This window comes from Callithrix jacchus, chromosome 5, assembly GCF_049354715.1.
Source record: "Callithrix jacchus isolate 240 chromosome 5, calJac240_pri, whole genome shotgun sequence".
In the NCBI taxonomy this organism is placed as follows: domain Eukaryota; kingdom Metazoa; phylum Chordata; class Mammalia; order Primates; family Cebidae; genus Callithrix; species Callithrix jacchus.
The window spans coordinates 121574809-121602743 of record NC_133506.1 but is presented as its reverse complement, the minus strand read 5'-3'; the positions used below and the strand labels follow the sequence as shown (position 1 = coordinate 121602743).

The 27935-nt window shown below is 54.7% G+C and overlaps 2 protein-coding genes and 1 long non-coding RNA gene across 9 annotated transcripts in view; 2 read left to right on the top strand and 1 right to left on the bottom strand.

The window, feature by feature from the left end:
* Nucleotides 1–224: 224 nt before the first annotated feature.
* KCNH4 (potassium voltage-gated channel subfamily H member 4) lies at nucleotides 225–23614 on the top strand. Of its 7 annotated transcripts, none has more exons than XM_078374425.1 (18): nucleotides 225–615; nucleotides 2441–2670; nucleotides 2961–3107; nucleotides 3211–3338; nucleotides 4792–5035; nucleotides 5370–5527; nucleotides 8622–8829; nucleotides 10313–10507; nucleotides 10929–11128; nucleotides 13449–13698; nucleotides 14304–14548; nucleotides 15670–15708; nucleotides 15880–16232; nucleotides 16503–16609; nucleotides 18122–18195; nucleotides 20278–20654; nucleotides 20853–20983; nucleotides 23387–23614. In XM_078374425.1, the coding sequence occupies exons 2-17, from the start codon at nucleotides 2541–2543 to the stop codon at nucleotides 20875–20877; spliced, it is 2880 nt and encodes a 959-aa protein (XP_078230551.1). In that variant the 5' UTR covers nucleotides 225–615; nucleotides 2441–2540; the 3' UTR covers nucleotides 20878–20983; nucleotides 23387–23614. The 7 variants fall into 7 exon arrangements, with proteins under 7 accessions (XP_078230551.1, XP_078230552.1, XP_078230549.1 ...); XM_078374426.1 differs by having other exon boundaries at nucleotides 2437–2670; nucleotides 20448–20654; XM_078374423.1 differs by having other exon boundaries at nucleotides 2437–2670; nucleotides 20853–20979.
* Nucleotides 23582–26318, bottom strand: LOC144582697 (uncharacterized). Its single transcript, XR_013535960.1, has 2 exons — nucleotides 25859–26318; nucleotides 23582–25134 (listed from the first exon to the last, which is right to left on the bottom strand). It is a non-coding gene; the product is annotated as an uncharacterized LOC144582697 (long non-coding RNA).
* RAB5C (RAB5C, member RAS oncogene family) overlaps nucleotides 25576–27935 on the top strand; it is a 30117-nt gene continuing 27757 nt past the window's right edge. The window contains exon 1 of the mRNA XM_035301551.3: nucleotides 25576–25676. The gene's annotated coding sequence lies outside the window, so the exon portion shown is untranslated. The remainder of the gene's footprint in view (nucleotides 25677–27935) is intronic.

The window sequence follows — 27935 nt, the reverse complement described above, 5'->3', positions numbered from 1 at the left end:
CAGGCGGCACTGTGAACCAGACACCAGCCCAGCGTGGACGGTGCGCGGGAAAACCGGCGAGGTGGAGCCACAAGGAGCAGCCAGGGAACCACGTGTGTGGGCGTGGCCACCCGGTAAGAGGGCGTGTCTATTAGTCAAGCCCCACCCATCATTTCAGGCCTCCCCTCCCGGTGGGCGTGTCCCGAATTCTCTCCCCGAGAGACACGCGTGGGCCGCTCCCCTCTGGGAGGAGGGCTGCCCAGAGGGTTGCGGGTGTCGCTAGCTGCCCCTCCCCGTGCGGGGCCACGTGGCGGTGCGGGCCGAGCCCAAGGGGAAGAACCTGGCCCTTGGGGAGGTGGGGGGGACCGAAGCGGCGCTGAGCGGAGAGCTACGGGGTTTGGAGCAGAGGCGGCGGCGGCGGCGGCGGCAGCGCAGCAAGAGGGAGGGGAGGAGGCAGGCGGACGCATGGGGCGCCCCGGCCCCTCCGGCAGCGCGCCCCCTCCGGCCCGGCCGCGCTGAAAGCTCGCCAGCGCTGCGCCTCGAATCCACGCCACGGGGCCATGCCGGTCATGAAGGGGTTGCTGGCCCCGCAAAACACCTTCCTGGACACCATCGCCACCCGTTTTGACGGAACGCGTGAGTGGGACAGAGGTCGGGGCTGGGGCTTCTATCTGGGGACCAAGTCTCCTCGGGGCCGTCTCGGGTCTCCTGGACGTGGTGAGACCCGAGGCAAGAGGAGAGAATGGAGTTAAGGGTCTAGGAATTCCCAAAGCCGCGGTGCAAGAACAGGGCGGGGAGGGCCCTGCGAGGGGAGGAGGTGAAAGAGCCGAGAGCAGGGGGGCCAAGGTTAGGGGGTGTGACTCGAGGCAGAAGAGGCTGTTTGTGCGGCAGAGCTGTGGAGGGGCCTTGGGAGCCGCCCGCTCTTGGGCTGAGCTGTGCTGGGGGCGTGTTTGAGGGTATCCGAGACACAGAAGTGGGACAGAGTGGCCGGGCGTTCTGGGGTCTACTCCCAGACTCCAGCTCCCACTACCCCCAGAAAAAAAGGAGTAAAGATCAGACTTCAGCAGGACCTAGCTTGGATTGAGGTCGTATGCCCCCAAATCGTGGGGCGTCCGTGTCTTTGGTGGGTGAGGCAGGAGGAGGAGAACGGTCTGTGCAACGGTGGGAACTCCTGGCTCGCCCACCCCAGCTTGGGTTTCAGGTTCAGCACCTTGGACAGCCACAGACTCCTTCCTCGCCTCTTCTCCCGCCATTCCCTCTTCCCACTCTGGAGCCCAGAGATTCCCTGCCCTCACCTCCCCCAACCCTGCCATTCCCTCGGGAGCCCTGGCCAGGATTGGAGGGTGGGGGAGCGGTACCCGAGGGCGGAAACTGAGCCGCGGGGCCCTAACCGCCCCCCATCCCCCCCCCCCCCCCCGCCGCCCGCCTTGTTTCCATGGCGCCCATCACCGGGGCAACAGGCCCTGGGATGGAAGAAGGAGGCTGTGCCCAGAGCCCATTGCCTCCCAGGCACCTTCAGTGTCCCCATCAGCCACTCTGCCCTCAGATAGTCATCCCTCCTAGAGCACCAAGACTGGTTGTGTCACAGGCCCCATCTCTTAGCCGTGTCTCTGTCCCTGGATGGCCCACAGGAGCCCCCCTGGCCTCTCATCCATTGGAACTGGAGGGAGACAGCTCTGGTTCTGTTGCTGGGGGGTGCTGGAGCTATATGCTTAATGCCCTCTCCTGTTAGACTTTGAGCACTGGGGCAGATCTCCTGAAAGCAGCTATAAGAATGCTAAAAAGTGGACCTTTCCTGGAAGGCAGGGAAGGATACCACTTATCACTGTCTGCCCCCATACTAAGGAGATCTGTGAGTTTGGATAATCTCTGCCTTTTGGTTTCCTATCAATAAAATGGATGTGATGTCACCAGAATCTGCCCTGCTTACTCCGTAATAGGAAGAAAGCCAAGTGAATGTGGGTGAACAATTTCACCTTCTCAGAGTAGCACTTACCATGTGCTAGGACTTGTTCTCCCCAAGTAAACTCAAGTAACTCTCACAACGACCATGTAAGGAAGGCCTATTATGCCCTACTTTCCAAATAAGGAAAGTTCAAGCACAGAAGAGGTCATTGATTTGCCCCAGGTCACAGAGTAAGTGGCAGTGGAGGGTTGCAGGAACCCAGGCTCTTACTCACCAAGCTATGCCACCTTCTACAGTGACACCAGTTGGAAGTCAGGCATGACCTCTTGGGGTCCTACTCCAACTCCCCATTAGACCCTGCTTATGTTTCTTAAGTCCTTATCTCTTTGCTCTATCTTCTCCTATTCTCAACTCAGAATATCCCAAAGTGGGGTCAGGAGCAACGTTGAAACCTGGGAAGCTTCTGACTCTGTGACCTCTAACCCCATCTTAGGGGAGGTACTGCCCACCTGGAAGCCTCCCAGCCTTGACTTGACCTCTTCTTCCCACAGACAGTAACTTCCTGCTGGCCAATGCACAGGGCCCACGGGGCTTTCCCATTGTCTACTGCTCGGACGGCTTCTGCGAGCTCACAGGCTACAGTCGCACCGAGGTCATGCAGAAGACCTGCAGCTGCCGTTTCCTCTATGGCCCAGAGACCAGTGAGCCGGCCCTGCAGCGTCTGCAGAAAGCCCTGGAGGGCCACCAGGAGCACCGTGCTGAAATCTGCTTCTACCGCAAGGATGGTGAGGGGGCCCACCCCACCCTGCAGCCCTGCCTAGACCCCTGGCCTTACCCAGAGGGAGTCTGAGTGCTCCTCCCCACACTGCCACAAGCTGACTGTGACCAAGTGCATCCCTGACCCTCTCTGGGCCTGGGTTCCCCCATCTGAAAGATGAAGGAGTCGGCTGACAGAATCTCCGAGGTTCCTTTTGGCTCTTGCTTTGCCAAGCTCTTTACCTGTGTCTAGGAGGATGAGGAGAAAGTCATATCATGGGCTGCCCATGCTCCTCCCTCCCTCTCTCCATGCCTACAGGCTCCGCCTTTTGGTGCCTCCTGGACATGATGCCCATCAAGAATGAAATGGGGGAGGTCGTGCTGTTGCTGTTTTCCTTCAAGGATATCACTCAGAGTGGAAGCCCAGCACTTGGCCCCCGAGGAGGCCACAGGGACAGTAATCATGGTAACGGCAAGTCTGGACGGGCAGTGTGAATGGTCAGAAGCCCTCGCCTACCCAGCCACGTGGAATGTGCCCCAATGTATCTCCGCACCTTCCTTCCCAACAGAAAAATCCCTCGGTAGAAGAGGAGCCAGCTCAAAATTTCGGTCCGCCAGAAGACAGAGCAGTACTGTCCTACGCCGACTGACTGGCCACTTCAGCCGCCGGGGCCAGGGAGGCATGAAGTCCAATAATGTGAGTCCCACCGCCAACCCAACATCTCCCAAGTCCTCCAGACCTGATTCTGAGGCACCCCTGCCTGCCACTGTCTCCTCACTTCCCTGTCTGTCTGGTGTCCCTCCTTGGCCTGCTCCTCTGCCCACCCATTTCCCATGTACTATTCTCTGCTCCATCCTATATCCTCCCCCCACCTCCTTCCATCCCCATCTGCCTCACTCCCTTAGGTGACTGACTGACATTATTCTGCTTCAATGATGTCACAAAGGTGGGGCTCTAGCAGCAATTACCTCATCTGCCCAAAGATCATGGGGTTATGCCATGGGTGGTGAACTTGCAAGCTGCTACAGTTCCAGGGAGAAATCCCTCATTGCGGGCCTGGCATCTGGACCTGGATACCTCCCAGAATCCCGACCAAGCCAGGGGATTGAGTCCCCAACCCTCTGTTAGGGATACAGGGAATGGGGTGGGCTATGCCAGTCTCCTCTCCCTGCTGGGACATGCCCATCCCCCACTGGGCCTCCAGAACCCAAGAGGAACTTCAGGGAGAAGTTAGTGACCCCTCAAGCTGGGGCATGTGCCCGATTTGTAATAGTCTCTTTCTCAAGTAGGATGAGTGTTGGGCCAGGCACGGTGGCTCATGCCCATAATCCCAGCACTCTTGGGGGCGAAAGCAGGAGAATTGATTGAAGCCAGGAGTTCTAGACCAGCCTGGGCAACACAGTGAGACCCCTTCTCTAAAAAAAAAATTAAAAATTATCTGAGTATGGTGGTGCATGCCTGTGGTCCCAGCTACTCTGGGGGCTGAGGCAGAAGGATAGCTTGAGCCCAGGAGTTCAAGGCTGCAGTGAGTTATGATGGTGCCACTGCACTCCAGCCTGGGCAACAGAGTGAGACCTTGTTTCTAAATTTTAAAAATTTTCAATCAAATGGGGTGAGTGTCAAGCCTTATAAATGCCCCTGACAAGATATGATCGGTTCAAACAGGGGCCTGGGTCAGGGCGAAGTGGCTCACACCTGTAATCCCAGCACTTTGGGAGGCTGAGGTGGGTGGATCACCTGGCCAACATGGCAAAACCCTGTCTCTACTAAAAATACAAAAATTAGTCAGGCATGGTTGCATGTACCTGTAGTCCCAATTACTCGGGAGACTGAGGCAGGAGAATTGCTTGAACCCAGGAGGCAGAGGTTGCAGTGAGCCGAGATTGTGTCACTTCACTCCAGCCTGGGCCCAAGAGCAAGACTCTGTCTCAAAAAAAAAGGAAGGGGACCTGGGAAGTACATTGGAGAGGAGAAAAAAATGTCAGGTGTCAGCCTCTGCACCCCTCTCCTGGCCTTCTATCTCCTTTCATGGTCAAAAGTGCCCTTGCAGTGCCCACCTGCCCCCTTTCTCTATGCCCTGCCTTTCCCACCCCTCATCTTGGCTCCTCTTTCCCTCAAGTGTCCCCAACCGCCACCCCTCTCCCTTTAGAACGTGTTTGAACCAAAGCCATCAGTGCCCGAGTACAAGGTGGCCTCCGTGGGGGGGTCTCGCTGCCTCCTCCTCCACTACAGCGTCCCCAAGGCCATCTGGGACGGCCTTATCCTCCTTGCCACCTTCTACGTTGCGGTCACCGTCCCCTACAACGTCTGTTTCTTGGGTGATGACGACACCCCCATCACTTCGCGACACACCCTTGTCAGTGACATCGCCGTGGAGATGCTCTTCATCCTGGGTCAGACCCTCTGCCTCACCCACCCTGGCGGGTTGGCTGGGGGAATCCACTTGGTCAAGCTTCACCCACTCCTGGGGCCTGCATGACCCAGGCATTCAGACACCCCCTCTTTCTGCATCTTTAAGTCCCAATGGCCCATGTGTCCTGCCTTCAGGCCCCCTGCAGCCTTCAGCCTTGTGACCTGTCCTCCCCAAGGACCAGCCAGAAGCCCAATCTATCTTTCCATGCCTGCTGCCTCCTCCTCCCATCTGAGTCTCCAAAGCTTGTTCCCAGCTTTTTCTGTTTCTTGGTCCCTTGGCCAAGGCCCCCCAGTAATAGCCTCTTGCACCCCCAGATATCATCCTGAATTTCCGCACCACCTATGTGTCCCAGTCCGGCCAGGTGATCTCTGCTCCTCGTTCCATTGGCCTCCACTACCTGGCCACCTGGTTCTTCATCGACCTCATTGCTGCTCTGCCCTTTGACCTGCTTTACATCTTCAACATCACCGTGGTGAGTGACCTCCATCCCACCATCCAGCCTAACCCCCCAATCTCAGCACAGCATCTCCCAGGAAGGGACTGACCCCAAATACAGATATGCCCCTTCCCGTCACTCCATCTGCAGATACTTATCAGGCACCTGTTCTGGGCGTAGCCCTCTGCTGGGCAATGGAAGGATCCCAGAGGGTCTGTGCTCCTGGGGAGCTCAGCTCACAATCTTTGAGGGAAGCTGAGACACATGAAAAGCTAACTATGGCTACCAAGGCGGCATTGGTCTGATGCCAAATGAGTGGTACCTTCCACATTTTTATTTAACAAACAACTGATGAGCATTTAGCTGTCTGCAAAGCACTGTGTGGGGCATGGCCACCGTGGGGAAAGGGAAGAAGGACTCAGCCTCTAAACAGCTAAACTGGTGAGGGGGCAAAACTGCCGCAGAGCATCAGGGACAGAAGAGGTGAATGGGGGTGGAAGATGGGCCCCGGGTATGCTGCAGAGGCTGACCTTGGAGTTCCAGGCTGGAACATGAGTGTGTGTAAAAATGATCTGAAGTCTGGCCAGCAGCTGGGAAGCAAAAGTGCCCTTGTTAGGCAGAGGCTGGAGGGGTCTGGGAAGGCTTCCTGAGGGAGATGGCAGGAGTACAGCTAGACCTTCAAGGGTGAGTAGGATTTAGCTGGCAGGAGATAAGGACAGTGAGCATTTTGGGGAGGATAGTAACCCTAGACAAGAAGGTAGAGGCTGTGGGGTGGATTCAGAGGCAGAGAATGCCAGGACCTGGGTTCTCACAGATCCCTGGGGATACGCTGGAGGTGCCCTGAGTAGTCATCCCTGGCCCCAGCCAGCAGAGAGTAGGTCTTCTCAAGTCCAGGGTGGGGCAGTGCTACCCCGTGTCCCCAGTCCCCCTTGGGTGTGGGACGGGGAAATGGGGAGCAGTTTCCTTGTGTGCTCTCTCCCTGCACTCAGCTATAGCAGGAAACCACCTACACGTAGCCGAATTTAACTAGCCGCCAACGGGCTGTGGGCCTCCTCTCCTGGCTGTGCACACGTGTGTGTGCGCTCCCATACACGTGCATGTGTGTACATCTGCCTCGAGGCTCTGACCATTCTGAGCTGACCTCCCCACCCCTCCCCAGGAGTGTCCCCACTCCTCTATGCCCATCAGGCACCATCAGCTGGGGAGTGGGAGACTGCAGAGAGCCCCCTGCCCCTCCTCCCAGGGACCTTTGGGAGCACATTACAGTTCCCTACGTTCTTTCACACACATCATCATGTGGGAGCTCCACGAGAACCCTTCAGGGCAGATCCTTATCCTTTTTCAGAGGTAGGTATAGGGCTCAGAGAAGTTCAGTGACTTGCTAAACGTCACATAGCTAGCAGGGGCAGGCAGGAGATTTGAACCAGCTCTCTAAACTTCCAGCCTAGTATTTTTTCCAACATACCACCCTGCTTCCCAGATAATTAGGGCCTCTGAGTGGATGATCTGGTGAAATGAGGAACACCACTGGGGACCACAGACAGGAAGGGCAGAGACAGAAAATGAGTAGGCACTGGCAGAGGCAGACTTGAAGGAGCCATTTCTGGATATTCTAGTCCAAGGAGGATGAGAGGAGCATCCCCAGGAGAGGGGGGCCCAAAGGCGGCCAGCTGAGGGAGCTCTGAAGAGTTCAAGCTTGCAGTCAGGAGCTCTGGGACCTGGGGCAGGCATTAAACCCTGGCAAGGGTACATGTGGAGGAATCAGAGTCACCTCCTTTCCAGTACCTTCACCTAAAATTAGAGAAAAATTACACAAGGTGGTCCAGGAGCAGTGTAGGGCCAGCCAGGGCTGTGGGGAATGCTCTCCGAGGCCCAAGAAGGGGCAGTGAGGGGGTTTCATACCAAGTTCCTCAGGCACGGCCCTAGAGCCTCCAGTCCTAGCTGCCACACTGCCCCCACTCAGAAGATAAGCCCTCCCCAGCTCCAAGATTGAAGGGCTGATCAATACTGATAACCACAATACAGATGGTACTGGGAGTAATATTAGTGAATACAGGACACTTACTAGGTCCCATTAGCTCCATCAACCCTTAGCACAGCCCAGGCTCCCTCAGTCCCTGTTCTCCCGCCCCCTCAACTCTTCCACTTGACTCTCATCTGCAGTCCATCCACAAGAGGAAGTGTCCCAAAACCTTCCCCAGCCCTCAAGTCCTTGCCTTCCCCCCCTCCACTATGCTTCTCCATGTCTCGAAGGGTGGTCCCCATCACAATTGCTGTCATTGCTACCGGGGCTCTGTGGAGACGATTATCTATCCCTTGACTCTGACCAAGGCTGGCTCCTCCACCATCTCCCAGTGCTTCGTGGCTATAGAGCACCAGGTGAACTGTGATGTCAGTTAGCCCAGATGCCCACCCTGAGTCCCAGCTCTACCATGTCCTTGGTCTGTGACCTTGAACAAGTCATTAGCCTCTCTGAGCCTTAGTTCATTCATTTGCAAATTGGGAATGATGATGATAATTGAACTAAAGGTATAAATGTGTGTGTGTGTGTATTTTTAAATAAGGATTACAAATGTTTAGCACAGTGCCTGGCTAAGCACATAGAAAGTACTTACTGGCAGGATGAGGTGGCTCACACCTGTTATCCCAGCACTTTGGGAGACCGAAGCAGGTGGATCATGAGGTCAGGAGTTTGAGACCAGCCTGGCCAAGATGGTGAAACCCTGTCTCTGCTAAAAAAAATACAAAAATTAGCTGGGCGCAGTGCCAGGCACCTATAATCCCAGCTACTTGGGAGGCTGAGGCAGGAGAATTGCTTGAACCCAGGAGGCAGAAGTGCAGACAGCTGAGATTGCACCACTGCACTCTAGCCTGGGCGATGGAGCAAGACGTCATCTCCAAAAACATAATAAAGAAAAAAGAAAGTACTTACTAACTGTTAGCCACTGTTTTATTGTTATTATTCCTTTCCTGCTGTGTTCCCTGGCCACTTTCTCAGGACAGCAGGGATGGCTTTCCTGTGGTTGCCTCCCTTGGCTCCAGGGTGTCTGGTGGGAAGGGCCTGGGAGGGGACTCTAAGCGCTCTGAGGAGGTGTGCCTGCTGACAGCCTCCCCCGCCACCCTCCCGCAGACCTCGCTGGTGCACCTGCTGAAGACGGTGCGGCTGCTGCGCCTGCTACGGCTGCTGCAGAAGCTGGAGCGGTACTCTCAGTGCAGCGCGGTGGTGCTCACGCTGCTCATGTCGGTCTTTGCGCTCCTTGCCCACTGGATGGCCTGCATCTGGTATGTCATCGGGCGCCGGGAGATGGAGGCCAATGACCCGCTGCTCTGGGACATTGGTGAGCCACTGACCCCAGACTTTCAGAGACCACCTGTCCACCTGTCCCATCCCCAAGCGGATGCCTCCACCAGTGCCCATACCCCTCGCCCCACATTCCTCCATTCACCCAACAAACATGCATTGAGCTCTTTCTGGATCAAGCATGGGAATATGGATTTGCAGACCAGGGCTCTGTTTTGGGTCGCAGGTGGGGAGGAACTCACAGCCTAGCAGGGGAGCAAAACCAGTGATAGTGATCAAAGTACAATGTAGGAAACACTGAGGGTGGAGGGGTGTGTTTCAGGCAGAAGGCGCAGCACGTGAAAAGTCCCAGAAAGAGCTTGGCATCTCTGCCCCCATCAATCCCTCCTTCTCTAGGGTTCATGGCCATGGGCCAGGAGATAGCCCCAGGCCCTTGGTATCCCCCTGAAAAGCCAGTCAGATCCTGGGCATGGTCCCTGACACCTCCTTCTCCTCCACCCCACAGCTAGCCCACCATATCAATCCCACCTCTCAAATGTCCCTTGAATCTGGCCTTTTCTCTCCATCCTCTCTGCCCCTTCCCAGTCCACTCCACCTCCCTTTCTCACCCAGTCCTGTGCAATAGCCCCTTACTGATCTCACAACCCCTTTCTCATCCTCCCCACAACCACTCTCCTGACCACAGCCAAATGGGTGTTCCAAGATTCAACGCTGACCTGCCACACTCCTGCTGGGATTCTGTTAGTGGCTTCCCACTGCCCTCCAAATGAAATCCATACTCAGTGCATGCCCTGGGTGGCCCTGTGCCCCCTGTCCCCACCTGCCTTCCTGTTCTCCCATGCTCCCTGCACTGCAGCCACAGCAGCCTCTTCCCTGGACCCAGGACATACTGCGTTCTCACACTGAGCCTGACCATGTCATTTTCCTCTCTGGAATCCTTCCTTGTTTGTCTTCCCTCTCCTCCTAGATGGCTTCTCTGTTCCTTGCCTCATTAGGAACCAACGTTCCATTGGTTCCGTTTGTCTCAACCAAAATGTCCTGTCCTAAGGAGCATCCCTTCCAGACACCGTGTCCCCAACCCCCCAAATGCCAATGGGTTGGCTCTCCCTAACCTGTTAGGATTCCTAACATACCCTATACAATACTCTACTTCTGGGAACTCACCTCCCACCTGTAATGATTTATGTCATGTCTCTTTCCCCTCCAGGTTATAGGTTTCACCAAGGCAGGGAGAGTGTTTGGCTGAGTCAATTCCCCAACACTTTGTATACAGCAGGGGCACAATAAACTATGAGGAAGTTTCAGGAGCCTTTGAACAGTCAGCAGTGTAGTGAGTTAGCGGCCTTGAACTGCAACTGTAACCATTGCACCATGCGGGGGCCCCGGTGCAGGCCACTCCTCACATTTCCTGTGCCAACCCGTGCATAAATACTTGCCTAAGGTCAAGGGCAGGCGGCTCAGGGAAACCTGGTCCTCCACCGCTGGCACAGCCAGGGCTTCCTACATCCATCCACCTGCAGGCTGGTTGCATGAGCTGGGCAAGCGTCTGGAGGTGCCCTACGTAAATGGCTCAGTGGGCGGCCCATCAAGGCGCAGCGCCTACATCGCAGCACTGTACTTCACTCTAAGCAGCCTCACCAGCGTGGGCTTTGGCAACGTGTGCGCCAACACCGATGCGGAGAAGATCTTCTCCATCTGCACGATGCTCATAGGCGGTGAGGCCAGACCTGCCATGCCTCAGTGGGGCCCTGCGAAGCCCAGTGTGCACGGGGACACTGAGGCCCAGAGAGGGAAAGGCATCGGCCTGAGGTGTCTCCCCAAGTCCAGTCATGCATCCATTCCTGGATGTTTCCTGAGTGCTCACTATATGCTGGCCCTGGGGATGCCACAGACAGGTGTCGCCTCTTGCAAAGGGGATGGGAAACCCAGGTTTATGACCTAATGGTGGGGAAGCCTGAGAGGAGCAGGGGGTGTTACCCGTCTCTGGACTACTCCCTATTTCCCACCCCTAGTCTAGTGCCTGGCACCCAGTAGGCACGCAAGAGCCCTCTGGCTCTTGGTCAGAAACAGGGTGGGTTTGGGAGCTGGGGAAGTGGCCGGAGGGGTGGCCGCCCCTGACCGCTGCTGCCGCTGCAGCCCTAATGCACGCCGTGGTGTTCGGGAACGTGACGGCCATCATCCAGCGCATGTACTCGCGCCGCTCACTCTACCACAGCCGCATGAAGGACCTCAAGGACTTCATCCGTGTGCACCGCCTGCCAAGGCCACTCAAGCAGCGCATGCTCGAGTACTTCCAGACCACGTGGGCTGTCAACAGCGGCATTGACGCCAACGAGGTAGTGCGCACAGGCTCCCGTCTTGCCCTCGCCCTCTGAGTGGCCCTGCAGTGGGGTGGAGAAGGGGTTGCTGCCCCTCTGGCTTAAAGTGGAGGCAGGCCGGGTATGGTGGCTCAGGCCTGTAATCCCAGCACTTTGGGAGGCCGGGGCGGGTGAATCACTTGAGGTCAGGAGTTGAAGACCAGCCTAGGGAACATGGTGAAACCCTGTCTCTGCTAAAAATATGAAAATTAGCCGGCTGTGGTGGTGCACGCATATAATACCAGCTACTCAGGAGGCTGAGGCATGAGAATCACTTGAACCAGGGAGGCAGAGGCTGGGGTGGGCCAAGATTGGACAACTGCACTCCAGTCTGGGTTACAGAGCTAGACTTTGTCTCAAAATAAAATAAAATAGAGGCAAACAGGGCCCAGGGGGTGAGATGTTCACAAGGTCACACATTCACCCAAAATACAAATTCTTGTTTCTTTGCACTTGAATATGGGAATGAAAGAGCTCGGGGCCCAGCTGACGCCATCCTCTCTTCTGCCAACATTTCCTGAGTGCCTGCTTTGGGCCAGCCTTGATGCTAGACACAGGGAGCTTAGAGATGACACTCAGCCCTGGCCTGGCCCTCAGGGAGACCCAGAATGATGACAGAGGGAGACAAATGAACAGGGAGTGCGGCAGTGAATGGGGCTGTAAAGGAGGGATGCTGGTGCTGTCTGGTCCTCATTGTGCCTGGGCGGGAGGAGTCAAGGAAGGTGGCATAGCAGAAGGGACATCGCAAAGGACAAGAAGGAAATCAGCCTGCTATAGGAAGGCCATCCCAGGTAGAAAGGGCCATAGGGACACAGGTCTAGAAGTGATGCTACAACAGAGCAGAGTGGGGGTCGGGTGCGGTGGCTCACGCCTGTAATCCCAGCACTTTGGGAGGCTGAGGCAGGTGGATCACCTAAGGTTGGAAGTTCAAGACCAGCCTGGCTAACATGGTGAAACCCCGTTTCTACTAAAAATACAAAAAATTAGCTGGGCGTGGTGACGTGTGCCTGTAATCCCAGCTACTCAGGAGGCTGAGGCAGGAGAATTGCTTGAACCAAGGAGGCAGAGGTTGCAGTGAGACGAGATCTTGCCACTGCACTCCAGCCTGGGTGACAAGAGTGAAACTCCGTCTCAAAAAAAAAAAAGAGCAGAGTGAGTGCCTTAGGGAATGAAAAGTGGTTTGGTAAGCCTGCAGGAATGGTCGTGCGTGTGCTGCCTAGGGAGAAGGCAGGGCAGGAGGGCACGATGCCCAGCCCGGGGATGGCCTGAAATTTAGATTTTATCCTGTGTAATGTTTAGGCTGGGGAGTAGCATGGGGATCTGGGAGGGAAGGGATCGGTGAGATATCTCTGAGGATGGGATCTGCTGGTTGCAGGAGAGGAGCTCAGAGTGACTCCCAGGTTTCTGGCTTAGGCCAATGGTGGGGATGGAGGCATAACAGGAGGGAGATGGGGCTTCTGGATGAAGGTGAGAGTCCTAGGTCAACTTAAGAGAAGGCTATGGTGCCTGGAGGAGGTCCAGAGGAAGGTTGCCTAGTAGGTAGATGGGAATCAGGCCTCAGCCAGGTGTGGTGGCTCATGCCTATAATCCCAGCACTTTGGGAGGCTGAGGCGGGCAGGTCACGTGAGGTTGGGAGTTTGAGAGCAGCCCGGCCAACATGGTGAAACCCTGTCTACTAAAAATACAAAATTTGCTGGGTGTGGTGGTAGGTGCCTGTAATCCCAGCTACTTGGGAGGCTGAGGCAGGAGAATTGCTTGAACCTGGGAGGTGGAGGGTGCAGTGAGCTGAGATCGCGCCCTTGCACTTCAGCCTGGGCAACAAGAGCAAAAAACTCCATCTCAAAAAAAAAAAAGGAGGTAATTGGTAGCACCCAAGATCTAGTACAACTCTGCATCTTACAGGCTGAGATGCAGACGGATACTGAGGCCCAGCAAGCAGAAATGCGTTGCCCAATGCCCACAGGGACTTAAGAGTGGAGCTGACTTCTGGTCTCCTGACTCCCAGTTGAAGGCTGACCCCCAAGGGATGGCTCTTGAATGATGGGGTTGAGTGACAGCAGGTAGCCATAGGCAGGGAACTGATGGGAGACGTCCTGGTCTCTGCCCCTGGAATCCGGTTTTGAGGTTCACACAGCAAGCAAAATTGAGATTAGACACAGAGGTTGTCCTGAAGGTCTGGAATGGGTGATCTCAAAGCAAGGGCAAGCGAAATTCTCTCTTTGAAGACAGCTAAGCACATTTGTAGACTCAAGTAGTAGCTGCAGGGGGATGGCCAGAATGACCTATGCCCCTTATGCAGTTACTGCGTGACTTCCCAGACGAGCTGAGAGCTGACATTGCTATGCACCTGAATCGGGAGATCCTGCAGCTGCCGCTGTTTGGAGCGGCGAGCAGGGGCTGCCTGCGAGCCCTGTCGCTGCACATCAAGACCTCGTTCTGTGCTCCGGGAGAGTACCTGCTGCGCCGTGGGGATGCCCTGCAGGCACACTACTATGTCTGCTCCGGCTCACTTGAGGTGCTCCGAGACAACATGGTGCTGGCCATCCTGGGTGAGAACTCCATCAGCCCCCACTACCTACCCCAGTACCACCTGCCCCCACCTCCCCTTGAGGACTTGGGAATGGCCAGGATTCTAGGGAATGGGATACCCCTCATGGTTACTTACAGTTCCTGCTGAGAAGTACTCTCTCTTGGTCCCTTCTCCCTATGACCATCCCCTTTTGACAAATCCCCTCTGATTCTCCCCTAATCCCCTTGGCTGTCCCTCAACTCATCAACCCTTCCCGGTGATTGTCCTCCAGCGCAGCTGCTCCTTTCCCATTGCTCCACTTCCCAGCTCCCTTGACCTTTCCCCAGTGACCTTAAACTCCATTCACCTTTACCCTCTAATTGACCTGATCCCTTCAGCCATGGCTGATTGTTATCATCCAATTCCATTGACCGTTCCTCTAGCCCTACTCACTCTCACTGTCTCCCAACCTCACCAGTCATTCTCCGCTGACCTTCTGCTAACTCTGTCGATTATTTCCACCAATCCCATTGACTGGCCCATCCTTCAAATGCACTGACCACTCCTTAAATCCACTGACCACCTCCAGCTGATATCCTTTTGTTCATACTGCCCCGGCTGACTGTCCCCATCCCTTATCCACAGGGAAGGGGGACCTGATTGGAGCAGATATCCCTGAGCCAGGGCAGGAGACTGGGTCAGGGGCAGACCCAAGCTTCGTGCTGAAGACCAGCGCTGATGTGAAAGCTCTGACCTACTGCGGCCTGCAGCAGCTGAGCAGCCAAGGGCTGGCTGAGGTCCTGAGGCTCTATCCTGAGTACGGGGCTGCCCTCCGGGCCAGCCTGCCCCGGGACCTCACCTTCAACCTGCGCCAGGGCTCTGACACCAGTGTATGTATACCCCTGATGGCCGTCACCCTTCCAGAGTCCCCTCCTCCAAAGCAGACTTCCCAGCCTGAGAGTCTTGTGTACCTCCCTCCACCCTAAAAACATCATGCCTGAAGTCCAGGCACCCTCGTCCATTGCCCCTTACATGCTTCCAGCCCCACTGACTCTACACTGGCCATCACCCAATCCCCTGGCCATCTCTCATCGCTGTCTACTTCCAACTCTACTGCCCCATCTTCTGCTGGCCACCCATCAGCCTCACTCCAGACTCCTTCAAAGGAACCTCCCTTTTTTTTTTTTTTTTTTTTTTGAAAGAGTCTCACTCTGTTGCCCAGGCTGGAGTGCAGTGGCATGATCTCGGCTCACTGCAACCTCTGCCTCTCGAGTTTAAGCAATTCTCCTGCCTCAGCCTCTTGAGTAGCTGGGATTACAGGCATGCACCACCATGCCTGGATAATTTTTGTATTTTTAGTAGAGATGGGGTTTCTCCATGTTGGTCAGGCTGGTCTTGAACTCCCAATCTCAAGTGATCTACCTGCCTTGGCCTCCCAAAGTTCTGGGATTATAGGTATGAGCCACATGTCTGGCCAGGACCCTCCCTTTGGAAACAACCCCTTCATGTGCTTCTCTTTCAAGCCCCTCTGGACCGGGCATCATCCCCTGGGGCTTCCTCTTCTCTCACCAAATGTCTCCTGAGCCCACTTTGTTTTGGGCTCTGGACCAGGCCTGTACATTACCCCTTGGGCCTTGGTCTTTTGCTGCTTTTCAGTCTCACTTTGCTGTGCAGTGTTTGGTAGCACCCAAGCTCTAGTACAACTGCATTTTACAGACTGAGATACAGACTGGGATACTGAGGCCCAGCGAGAAGAAATGGGTTGCCCAAGGCCCACAGGGACTTAGGAGCAGAGCTGACTCCTGGTCCCCCTTCTCCCAGTTGAAGGCTGACCCCTAAGGGATGGCTCTACACCTCTAACTCTTGTTTGAGTTAGAGTTGTAGTTTCTGACTCAGTTCCCCAGAAGACTCTACGTTCTCAACCCTGTAACACTGTTGGGTGGGACTGCAGGGGCTGTGCTAGGGCCGTGGGGAGGCGGGAGTGGGCTTGAACTCTCCTCTGTCCTCACAGGGCCTCAGCCGCTTTTCCCGATCCCCTCGCCTCACCCAGGTAACACCCACTTCCTAGGTGGGGTTGAATTGCCCCGGGGAGAGAGTGAGTTGGGGAGCAGCGTCCCCCTTTCCGTGGATGGGAAGCTGTACCCGCTGGTGAAGGCTCTTACTTAATGAAGGGGTCTGTTGTTCACTGTCCTGAAACATCAGCTGCTCCCTCTGCCCACAGCCCTGCTCAGAAAGCCTCGGCTCCTCCTCAGACAAGACGCTGACATCCATCACGGAGGCTGAGAGTGGCACGGAGCCTGGGGGTGGTCCCAGGCCCCGACGGCCCCTCCTGCTGCCCAACCTCAGCCCAGCACGGCCTCGGGGCTCCCTGGTCAGCCTTTTGGGCGAGGAGCTGCCCCCATTCTCGGCCCTTGTCTCCTCTTCTTCCTTATCACCATCCCCGTCCCCTGCCCTGGCTGGCCAGGGCCACAGCCCCTCCCCTCACGGCCCTCCCAGGTGCTCTGCTGCCTGGAAGCCCCCTCAGCTTCTCATTCCCCCACTGGGAACCTTTGGACCTCCGGACCTCAGTCCCCGGTGAGACGCCAGCCTCCCCTGCCATCCCCAAACCCTCACTGGCTTCCAGAATCTTCTCTGGGCTCTATCCCCAGCGTTCCAAACAGTGTTTCATCCTGTCTCCGCCCATGTGCCCGCTGCACCCTTCCAACCACAGCTTGCAACTCCAGCCCACTTTGACCACTGCTCTTGCTTCACCCCCTGGCACTGCTCCCCCAGTCCCCCTCTGCCTGCTCTGCTCTGGCCCTTACCCTCACCTCACGGTGCTGATGAGCACTGCCCTGTCCCTAGGATAGTGGATGGCATTGAGGACTCTGGCAGCACAGCTGAGGCCCCTTCATTCCGGTTCAGCAGGAGGCCTGAGCTGCCAAGGCCCCGCTCCCAGGCGCCCCCTACAGGTAAGGACCAACAATGGATTTGAACTCCATTATCCATCTGCCCATACACCTGTATGTCCACCTGTCCATCCATCCCACATGTTGTAGGGGCCTAGCATGTGCCAGGTGCCATTCTGGGAATACATAGATAAAACAGACCCAGCCCGCTCTCTTGGCATGAGTCTAGCAGGGAGACACCTCTGTACACAGATAAACAATTCCAGATGCTAAATAACAGACAAGAACAGGACTCCGTAGTGGAAGAGGAAGGTGCCCACTAGACCCAGGGCACCTTCCTAGAAGAGAGGCGGGGATACTTGGACTAAGTCTCAGTCTGTCGCCCAGGCTGGAGTGCAGTGGCATAATCTCAGCTCGCTGCAACCTCTGCCTCCTGGGTTCAAGCGATTCTCCCACCTCAGCCTCCCAAGTAGCTGTGCCACCATGCTCAGCTAATTTTTCTTTTCTTTTCTTTTCTTTTTTTTGAGACAGAGTTTCGCCCTTGTAACCCAGGCTGGAGTGCAATGGCGCGATCTCAGCTCACCGCAACCTTCGCCTCCTGGGTTCAGGCAATTCTCCTGCCTCAGCCTCCTGAGTAGCTGGGATTACAGGCATGTGCCACCATGCCCAGCTAATTTTTTTTGTATTTTTAGTAGAGACGGGGTTTCACCATGTTGACCAGGATGGTCTCGATCTCTTGACCTCGTGATCCACTGCCTCGGCCTCCCAAAGTGCTGGGATTACAGGCTTGAGCCACCGCTCCCGGCTAATTGTTCATATTTTTAGTAGAGACGAAGTTTCGCCATGTTAGCCAGGATGGTCTCAATCTCCAGATCTCGTGATGTGCCTGCCTCGGCCTCTCAAAGTGCTGGGATTACAGGTGTGAGTCACTGCGCCCAGCCTTGGGTTGCTTCTTAGGGGATGGGTGGGATCTTGAAGGGTGGAGCAAAACAGTTACTGAGCTGGGCGTGGTGGCTCATGCCTGTAATCTCAGCACTTTGGGAGGCCAAGGAGGGTGGATCGATCGCTTGAGGTCAGGAGTGCGAGATCAGCCTGGCCAATATGGTGAAACCCATCTGTACTAAAAATACAAAACTTAGCCAGGCATGGTGGTGCATGCCTGTAATCCCAGCTACTCAGGAGGCTCAGCAGGAGAATTGCTTGAACCCGAGAGGTGGAGGTTGCAGTGAGCTGAGAGCATACTGCTGTACTCCACCCTGGACAACAGAGCGAGACTCTGTCTCAAAAATAAATAAATAAATAGAGAAGTTGTTGAAAGGCATGAAAACCAAAGAGATGTTGTGTTCAGACTCCGAAGAGAAACTCCGTACCAAGATGGGGTGAGGGGGCAGGATGAGACTGGGGAGTTACAGGGGTCTCAAAACCAGGCTAAGGGGTTCAACCTTCCATCTCACAGACCCTAGAGCTTTGTCTCCCCCTGCTCTCCGCCTTCCCAGAGACAGGAGGGTTCCAGCCCAAGTCATAGGCTTAGGTATTCATGCTCCATGAACTCACCTGCATCTCTTCACCCTGCAGGAACCAGGCCCAGCTCAGAATTGGCCAGTGAGGCCGAGGAGGTGAAGGAAAAGGTTTGCCGGCTGAACCAGGAGGTGGGTTGGGGCTGGCTCAGAGATGTGCCTGATATAAGAGCATTTCAGGCCCAGCACAGTGGCTCACTTGATGTCAGAAATTCCGGGACCAGCCTGGCCAACATAAGGAAACCCCATCTCTACCAAAAATACAAAAATTAGATAGGCACCTGTAGTCCTAGGTACTTGGGAGGCTGAGGCAGGAGAATCACTTGAACCTGGGAGGTGGAGGCCACAGTGAGCTGAGGTTGCGTCAGGTACTCCTGCCTCGGCAACAGCATGAGACTCCCTCTTAAAAAAAAAAAAAAAAAAGCATTTCAGATTCTGGAGCCAGAGACTGGAATTGATATATTCATGCTAGGCCGGGCATGGTAGCTCACATCTGTAATCCCAGCACTTTGGGAGGCCGAGGTTGGGGGCGGGGGGGGATCACCTGAGTTTGGGAGTTCGAGACCAGCCTGACCAACATGGAGAAACCCCATCTCTGCTAAAAATACAAAATTAGTCAGGCATGGTGGTGCATGCATGCCTGTAGTCCCAGCTACTCAGGAGGCTGAGGCAGGAAAATTGCTTGAACCTGGGAGGCAGAGGTTGCCGTGAACCAAGATCGCACCATTGCACTCCAGCCTGGGCAACAAGAGCCAACCGCTGTCTCAAAAAAAAAAAAAAAAAAAAAAAAATTCATGCTAGCTAGATGACCTTGAGCAAGTCCCACAACCACTCTGAACTTAAACTTCCTCATCTAAAATGGGGAAAATAGTAGTATGTACTTCCTGGAGTTTTGAGGATGAAATGAGAACACGTGTGCCTGATCCAGTCCCTAGACCATCATAGGCACTCAGTACGAGTTGTGTTCCCTTCCTCCCCGACTGGCTGAGGTTTCCCAGCCTGATAAGAGGATTTCTTCTCCCTCTACCACTGGGAGTGTCTCCTGCCCAGGCCCCTTTCCCTTGCCCCAGCCATGGGTAATGAGTGCTAAGCAAATGTGGGGGCAGAGGACAGGGAGGCTGAGAGGCCTTCAAGCCTTGGAGACCTGGATCCAGATGCGCCTATAATCCCAGCACTTTGGGAGGCTGAGGCAGGCAGATCACAAGGTCAGGAGATCGAGATCATCCTGGCTAACATGGTGAAACCCTGTCTCTACTAAAAATACAAAAAATTAGGCAGGTGTGGTGGCACATCCTTATAGTCCCAGCTACTTGGGAGGGTGAGGCAGGAGAATTGCTTGAACCTGGGAGGCGGAGGTTGCAGGGGGCTGAGATTGTGCCACTGCACTCCAGCCTGGGTGAAGAGCGAGACTCTATCTCAAAAAGCAAACAAAAACAGATGTCTGAATTGTGTTCAGGAAGAGTCTGGATCCTATAGGCTGAGCCTCTGCCTCTGCCTCTGCCTCCTCCCGGAGGGATTTCAGACTTGTCACCACAGAGCAACCAGGCCCAGCCCCTGGGAGCCGGCTCTCCCTGTGTTCTCATAAACATCAGGTATCCCAGAGGGGTGGCACCTGAGCTGGTTCAGGCCCTGGAGCCTGGGTGGGGCTGGCACATGTTGAGCAAGCTTAAGGGCCTGTCTGCTCAAGGCCTGGGGCTTCCTCAGTTCTAGGCCAGTGTTTAGCAAACAAGTATCTATTAGAACTACCTGACAACCTATTAAGGGCAGACTTCTGAGCCTCTCAGGATTTGTAATGTCTGGGGTGGGGCCCAGAAATGTGCATTTTTAAAAGTTTCTCAGTTGATTCTATACTCCCTGAAGTTTGAAAAGCTCTGATAGAGACCCTTGAGCCTGTGTGATGTAATTGACTCAGAATAAGGCTGTGCCTTCACAGATGTATGGCCTCTTGGAGCATTTTTCGACATCTTGGAAGAGCTCATGCATATGTGTGTGTTGGGGGGAGGGGGGCGGGGATAGCAATATCTGCTGCCCCAAATCCTTTGTAGAAGGAGACTGAGGCATTTTACATGTAGGCAAAAAGAACCCTCGTCCTGCTTTCTTCCCAGGGTGGCCATGAGCAGAAAGTGGCTGTGAAAGAGCTTTGTGAACTGGAGCGGGGGGTGCACCTGGCTATTACTGTGGCACCTGTGAAACAACTCAATGTGTTTTCAACAGATCTGTCGTCTCAATCAGGAGGTGTCTCAGCTTAGCCGGGAGCTGCGGCATATCATGGGCCTGCTGCAGGCCAGGCTGGGTCCTCCTGGCCAAGCAGCAGGCCCTGCTTGGACCCCAGAACCTCCTTGTCCACATCTGAGGCCACCTTGCCTCTCTCCTTGTGCGTCCAGATCACCACCCAGCCTCCAGGATACTACGCGTGCTGAAGTTCACCCCCCAGCCAGTATGGGGACCATGGAGACAGGAACTGCACCCCTGGACTCGAGACCTTCCATATTGCTTCCCTACCCCGCAGAACCTGACCCTCTGGGACCCTCTCCAATGCCAGAGGCCTCACCCTCAACCCCAAGCCTCATGAGGCATAGTTTCCAGTCCAGGTCAGACACGTTCCACTGACCCTGGCCCAGGGCCCAGGCCTGTCAGGGGTGGGCGCTGCTGCTCACCATTCTGGGAGGACCTGGGCCCCTTGGCCTCCTGCCTTAGGGGTCAGCAGCCACCAGCTGGCATGGTTGGCTCTGGATTTCTGGACTTATTAACCAAGCCTGGTTACCTCTGATGCTATTCCCTTTTCAAAGCCTTCCCCAGCCTCCCCCTCTGTGAGGGGAGCCACCTGATGGTCATGGAACCCAGCAGGCATGAGACGAACTGCAGTGCCCATTGGACTGGGCAGATGAGATCCTACTTTCTCCCCAGGACCTGGAGGCAGGTAGAGATGGGGAGCAGAGGGGACGGGCAAGGGACCCATCTCCAGCCTAGGACATGAAGGCAAGACCAGGCAGGATCATAGCAAGTGAGACAGGTTGCAGGATTTAGCCTGGAGATAGCTTAGTGATATTGTGGGGTCTTCTGTCTCAGCCCCTGGGTCTCTGCTGAAGACCCTAAGAGCAATGTTACTGCCCGGGTGCGGTGGCTCTCACCCGTAATCCCAACACTTTGGGAGGCCGAGGCGGGTGGATCACCTGAGGTTGGGAGTTCAAGACCAGCTTGACCAACATGGGGAAACCCCATCTCTATTAAAAATACAGAGTTAGCCAGGTGTGGTGGTGCATGCCTATAATCCCAGCCACTCAGGAGGCTGAGGCAGGAGAACCACTTGAACCTGGGAGGCAGAGGTTGTGGTGAGCTGAGATCGCTCCATTGCACTCCAGCCAGGGCAACAAGAGCAAAACTCCATTTCAAAAAAAAAAAAAAATTAGCCAGGCATGGTGGCGCACGCCTATAGTTCCAGCTACTCTCGAGGCTGAGGCAGGAGAATCACTTGAACCCAGGAGGCAGGGGTTACATAGATTGCACCACTGTACTCCAGCCTGGATGACAGAGCAAGACTCCATCTCAAAAAAAGAAAAAGAAAAAAAAAGAGAGAGAGGTTATATAGGAATCCAGATATTCCAGTTTCTCTAAAAAATGTAGCACTGGACATAGTCGCTTATCCCTGTAATGCCAGCACTTTGGGTGGGAGAGGTGGGAGAATCGATTGAGCCCATGAGTTCGAGAGCTGCTTGGGCAACATAGTGAGACCCCGTCTCTATAAAAATATTTTTTGGGCCGGGCATGGTGGCTCACGCCTGTAATCCCAGCACTTTGGGAGGCCAAGGCAGGCTGATCACCTGAGGTCAGGAGTTCGAGACCAGCCTGACCAACATGGAGAAACCCCATCTCTACTGAAAATACAAAATTAGCTGGGCATGGTGGCACATGCCTGTAATCCAAGCTACTTGGGAGGATGAGGCAGGAGAATCGCTTGAACTCGGGAGGTGGAGGTTGTGGTGAATCGAGATTGTGCCATTGCACTCCAGCCTGGGCAACAGGAGCAAAACTTCATCTAAAAAAAAAACAAAAAAACTTTTTTGCCAGACGTGGTGGCTCACTCCCAGCACTTTGGGAGGCTGAAGCGGGTGGATCACAAGGTCAGGAGTTCAAGACCACCCTGGCCAAGATGGTGAAACCCCATCTTTATTTTAAAAAAAAGAGAGAGGGCCGGGTGCGGTGGCTCACACCTATAATCCCAGCATTTTGGGAGGCCAAGGTGGGTGGATCACAAGGTCAAGAGATCGAGACCATCCTGGTCAACATGGTGAAGCCCCGTCTCTACTAAAGATACAAAAATTAGCTGGGCGTGGTGGTGCGTGCCTGTAGTCCCAGCTACTTGGGAGGCTGAGGCAGGAGAATTGCTTGAACCCAGGAGGCGGATGTTGCGGCGAGCCAAGATTGTGCCATTGCACTCTAGTCTGGGTAACAATAGTGAAACTCCATCTCAAAAAAAAAAAAAAAGAAAAAAAAAGAGAGAGAAAAAAAATTTTTTTTTAAAAATTAGCCAGGTGTAGTGGTGCATGCCTGTGGTTCCAGCTACTTCAGAAGCTGAAGTGGGAGAATGACTTGAACCCAGCCTGGGCAACATAGCAAGACCCCCCCGACCTCCGCCATGCCCCAACTCTATAAAAATAAAAAATTAGCCAGGTGTAGTGGTGTGTGTCTGTGGTCCCAGCTACTCCGGAGGCTGAGGTGGGAGGATCACTTGAGCCCAGGAGGTTGAGGCTGCAGCGAGCATTGATCACACCACTGCATTCCAGCCTGGGTGATAGTGATACTCTGTCTCAAAAACAAAAAACCCAGGACATCTGGCTACCATGGGCCAACATTCCATCTGGCAATAATTGAAATCAGCAGGGGCGAAGAGGTGGCCACTGTCCTCCTTAATGGAATCTGCTCTGCGCCCTACTTCGCAGTCACCACTTGCGGTCAAGGGTTTCATGATCATCTCCCGACACCCGGCTAGATTCCCTCGTTTGAAACTTTTGTCTGCTCTCTGTAGGTATTTGAGTTCCCAAAACTTGAGTGTCCATCAGAACTACCTGAGATCCCATTAAAATGTAGATTCTGCCAGGATGGTGGCCCAAAAATAAATAACTAAATAAAAAGTAGATTCCTGGGCCTCACCCAATTTGGAATATCCAGGTGGAGCCCACGGGTGGAGGTGCAACCCCCGCCTCCTTACATAAGAGCCTGTTCCCAGGTCCCTGTGCCTAACAGGTGCTTTTGGGGCCCAGTAGTGTCTGCTTCTACTCCTAGGCATGAGTCTGGCAACATCTCTGTTTCTGTCTCTCTGCAGGCTGTCTCTCAGGCTGGTCTCTTCTGCTACTAGCAACTCAAAAATCCCTACAGCACGCCCTATCCCTCCCCGACCCCCAGACCTCTGCCAAGCCTGTTCTCCCCCATGACAACATGGTTTCATGCAAGGCCTGGATGGCTCCAAAACTCACCCAGGTCTCCAGCTCTTCTCTACCACCCAACATCTTGGGCTCACTTTTGGATAGAAAATAAAGTCTTTATTTTTGTAGTTATTGGCTCTGGGTATATCTGGGGGTTAGTCTGAGAGTCCCAAGGCTTTGGAGGAGCAACATAGCAATCACTCCCCACCCCTACCCCCCTCACCCCCCGCTGTACCCCAGGGCCCCGTTGCTATCTCTAGGAAGGATGGAGGCACCAGCCAATCTATTTGGCACCACATTCACACCACCAGGGGCCCCAGAAATGAGGGAGAAATCTTAATTAATCACTATGGGCCTGTTATATTCCCTTCTCCCCTGCACCTCAGTCATAGCCACATAAACACACAGTATGTGGGAAGAACAGAATCCTGGCTCAGGCCCACCCCCAGCCTTGGAAGGGTGGGCCCAGGGGACTACCCATCCCTCCTGTGTAAGGAACTGTTGCAGAGCTGGGTATGGAAGCGGGGCTGGGGGGAAGAGCTAGCCTGTCAGCAGCCAAAGCCTGCTAGGAATCCCACTCCGCCCCATCCACTCTGTCCTTCCAACAAGCCAACAAGCCCTCTTCCCTCTTCCCTTTCACTTCTCTCATGATCACCTGCACTGGAGTGGGGATTGTGTGTTATGGATGTAAGAAAGAGACACCCTGCTGACCAGATGGAACTAGATGTGGGCACAGTTTTGTGGCAGGTTGTCCCAGAGAGGTCGATTCTCCAGCTGAGGCTCCAGGATATGCCCGGTGTTGGCCAGTACTAGAGGCACAATGGTCACAGCTGTCTCCAGTGAGCTTTGATTCTACACAGGTTTTCAGTAGTGTCCCTGGAGGGTAACATGCAAAGGAAGAGGAGGTACTAGTCTGTGTTGAGAGGTAAGGGTGGGCGGAATCAGGAGCTGGCCGGATCCATATTCAGAGGAGCAGAAGAAACAAATAGTCCTGATCCATATGGGGAGGGGCAGAGTGGGGGTGGTTCTAGTCTTTATTTTCAGATGGAGAGGTCCGAGCCAGAGGTTATCCAGCTCTACATTCCGCGTCAGAGAGAAGAGCTGACCCTGGCTGGGAGCAGGGGAAGGCAGAGGCGGAGATGGTCTTTGCGCCGGCCCCCCCCCCGACACACCAAGTAGGGGGTGGTGGCAGAAGCTCTCCCTTTGATCTCACTCAGCATCCTGCAGAGAACCTTTCCTACAGCCTTTCATCGCTTTCATCGCCTTCCCCATCACAGAGGCCCCCAGCAATCGGGCTTCCCAAGCTGACTTGGCCGGAAAGCGCAGACAGGGGCTGCTCCAGATCAGCGAGTTCACAGGACTGGTCCACGCAGCCTCGCGTGCATATTCATTCGCACCATGTTTTTCCTTTTCCAATTCTGCACACACAGTCCTCTGCCTTCTTCCAACTCTCCGCCACTCGCCTTCCCTCGGGCGTCCGGAACCGGCGGTGACGCGGGTGGCAGGCTTGGCCTTAAAAAGTTCCCGGCCGTAGGCCGGGCACGGTGGCTCTGGCCTGTAATCTCAGCACTTTGGGAGGCCGAAGAAGGCGGATCACCCGAGGTTGGGAGTTCAAGACCAGTCTGGCCAAGATGGTGAAACCCCGTCTCTACAAAACATACAAAATTAGCCGAGCGTGGTGGTGCATGACTTTAATCCCAGCTACTCGGGAGGCTGAGGCAGGAGAATCGCTTGAACCCGGGAGGCGGAGGTTGCAGTGAGCCGAGATCGCGCCACTGCATTCCAGCCTGGGAGACAGACTGAGACTCCTCACAAAAAAATAATAATTCCCGGCCGGGCTCCGCCTCGCAGTCAGCCGGCTCCACCCTAAGCCCAAATCCCAGGCAGCCGCCAACTCCTCCCAGCGCTGCGAACTACAAGTCCCGCCATCCTTCGCGCGCGCCCTCCAACCACTCCCGCGTTTCTACCGGAGCCGCTGGATAGGTCGGCCAAGAGTGCCTTCCATTAGTCCCTCTACCCTGTCAATCACCTGGGTAGTATTGAGGGGCGGGACGGAGGTGGAGATCCGGATCCGGAGCGGCTGAAAGGCGGAAGTGGAGGCCGGAGCCTGGGACACCGCCGGGGGGGGGGGAGAGAAGCGAAGCCTGTCCGAGTCCCGGCCCCAAGTAACGCTGCCGTCCCGGAGCCGCCGTGAGTATGCCTGTCCCCGAACCTGGTGTCTCGCCTGCGTTGAAGCATCTCCAGGGCAGCCCTTACTCACCACCCAGCCCGTTTAGGGGGATAATGACCCCTCCCCCGACCCGTAGCCTCCTCCTAAGGGGTTCCCCAGGCGTCGGGCCAAAGGAGCGGGGGAGCTTCTTTCTTTAGCTTACCTGCCTTTCGTGAGCCTTAAGGAAACTCCTATGACTGTTCTCTGGCCTGTCCATTCCAGTTGTGGGAGAGAGGAACCCTAAGTTCCGCTCGCCTTGCTCCCAGAATCGAAGGATCTTTGCCAGGTGTGAAGGAACCTGTCCTTCTTGTCTTTTAGAAGTGACAGGGAGTGCTGTCTGTCGCCGTTTTCCTTCCTCCTGTCCCACGAAACCAGTTGTCCCCTCCAGCCCTAGAGGAATATGTCGATTTCCTATGGGGGAGGGGGTCGTCTGGGTGAGACCGTTCCACACGCACAGAAGTGTATTTGCGCTTCCACAACTCCTTACTTCCCTCTTTCCTCAAGCCAGAAAACCAACCAGGACCTCAGTTAAAAGTCTGGGTCATTTAGTAGGAATGAGATGTTTTCTTGCTTTGCCCCTTCTGTCTCCCTGCCCTATTCTCTAGTTATGTTGTTCTCTGAGTGTCTCTCTCTTTCTGCCCCTGAAGAATTTAGCTGAGGTTTGCTCAATCCTAGCTACAGATCACAGATCAGGGTGGATATGCCCATTCATTATCTTCTCTCCCCTCCCCCCTTGCTCCAGGCTCAGCTCTGTCCTCCCAGAGCACGTGAGTAGTTTTCAAGCCTCCTCAAAGGGACTGCTTCTCCCGGGACTGCTGTCCGTGTGTCTATAGGCAGGAGAATAAGACCCAAAATGAGGAGTCTGGAGTTGAAGAATTATCTCTTTCCCACTTCCAGACACACACACATAAACCACCCTGAGCAACAGGTCCACACCGCGCTGGTATCTAATCCCTTCTGGGCTTGGACTTATTACTGAGGACTAAGTCAAGATCCCACTGGCAGTTCTGGGGTCTGAATTGTAGCCTGAAGAATTCCCACACATGCCAGAAAATGCTGGTTCCCTCAACCGTATGGACTGTTGCTTGGGGCTTAGGTGTGTGAAATAGCTGCTGTCTCTGACCAAGCTTTGTTATGTGGCCAAAGTACAGGCCCGAGACTGTACCTTAATGAGGAGTAGCCTGTCTCTGAGGCCGTGACTGACCCTTGCTATCTACAGTGGATATGTAGATAGCAAGTGGGATAGATAGTGGGAATGTCTGTAGCTCTTCAGTTTTCTGAGCTACCTTTACCACCCTCTCGTGCTGCTTAAAAGTGCTGTTTTTTGGTATTGAGGTGTTTTTGAGTACTTCTGGACAGTCACTAGTGTCTGATTTCTCCAGTCTTGTGAGTAGACCTAGGACTTATTTCACCTTCCCCCAGCGCCCCCACTTCCCCCCTGCTGGAGTGCATTGGCCCCATCTCAGCTCACTGCAACCTCCACTTCCCAGGTTTAAGCAAATCTCTGCCTCAGCCTCCCGAGTAGCTGGGATTACAGGCGCATGCCATCATACCGGCTAACTTTGTATTTTTAGTAGAGACAGGGTTTCACCATGTTGGCCAGACTGGTCTTGAACTCCTGACCTCATGATCCGCCTGCCTTGGCCTCCAAAAGTGCTGGGAGTACAGGTGTGAGCCACCGCACCCAGCCTACTTATTTCACTTTTTATTGGACAACAGAAGCCTTCCTTATTAGGGTCAACAGCTGGATCACAAGCTCTTTATCTGTGTGGGTTCCTTGGGGGCTCATTGGAGACTTCTTCAGCCAATCTAGTTTTTCTGATCTGGGCAGCCTGGGCATCTGAGGGGCAGGGTCAGAGAGGCCTGACTGCTCACTGGCCATTGGTCTCTGACCAGACTTACGTCTTCAGGAGTGGACCATGGTTTGTCAGTCTTCAGGAGTCCTGGGATGAGACTGACCAGCCTTCTGAGGAGACCTTTTTTCCTTTGTCTGGACATGCTCTTCCAGCTCTGACTCTGAAACAATTTTTTTTGGTTTGTTTTTCTTTTGAGATGGAGTCTTGCTCTGTCACCGAGGCTGGAGCGTGGTGGCATGATCTCTGCTCACTGCAACCTCCACCTCCTGAGTTCAAGGGCTTCTCCTGCCTGAGCCTCCCAAGTAGCTGGGACTACAGGAGCGTGCCACCACGCCAGGCTAATTTTTGTATTTTTAGTAGAGATGGGGTTTCGCCATATTCGCC

What these genes read in the sequence shown, in the direction of transcription:
- KCNH4 (XM_078374423.1), top strand. Translation starts at nt 540, where the DNA reads ATGCCGGTCATGAAGGGGTTGCTGGCCCCGCAAAACACCTTCCTGGAC. An exon ending in GCGGCATTGACGCCAACGAG is followed by an intron (nt 11,129 to 13,448) that starts GTAGTGCGCACA and finishes CCCCTTATGCAG; the next exon opens with TTACTGCGTGACTTCCCAGA. An exon ending in GATCCCCTCGCCTCACCCAG is followed by an intron (nt 15,709 to 15,879) that starts GTAACACCCACT and finishes CTCTGCCCACAG; the next exon opens with CCCTGCTCAGAAAGCCTCGG.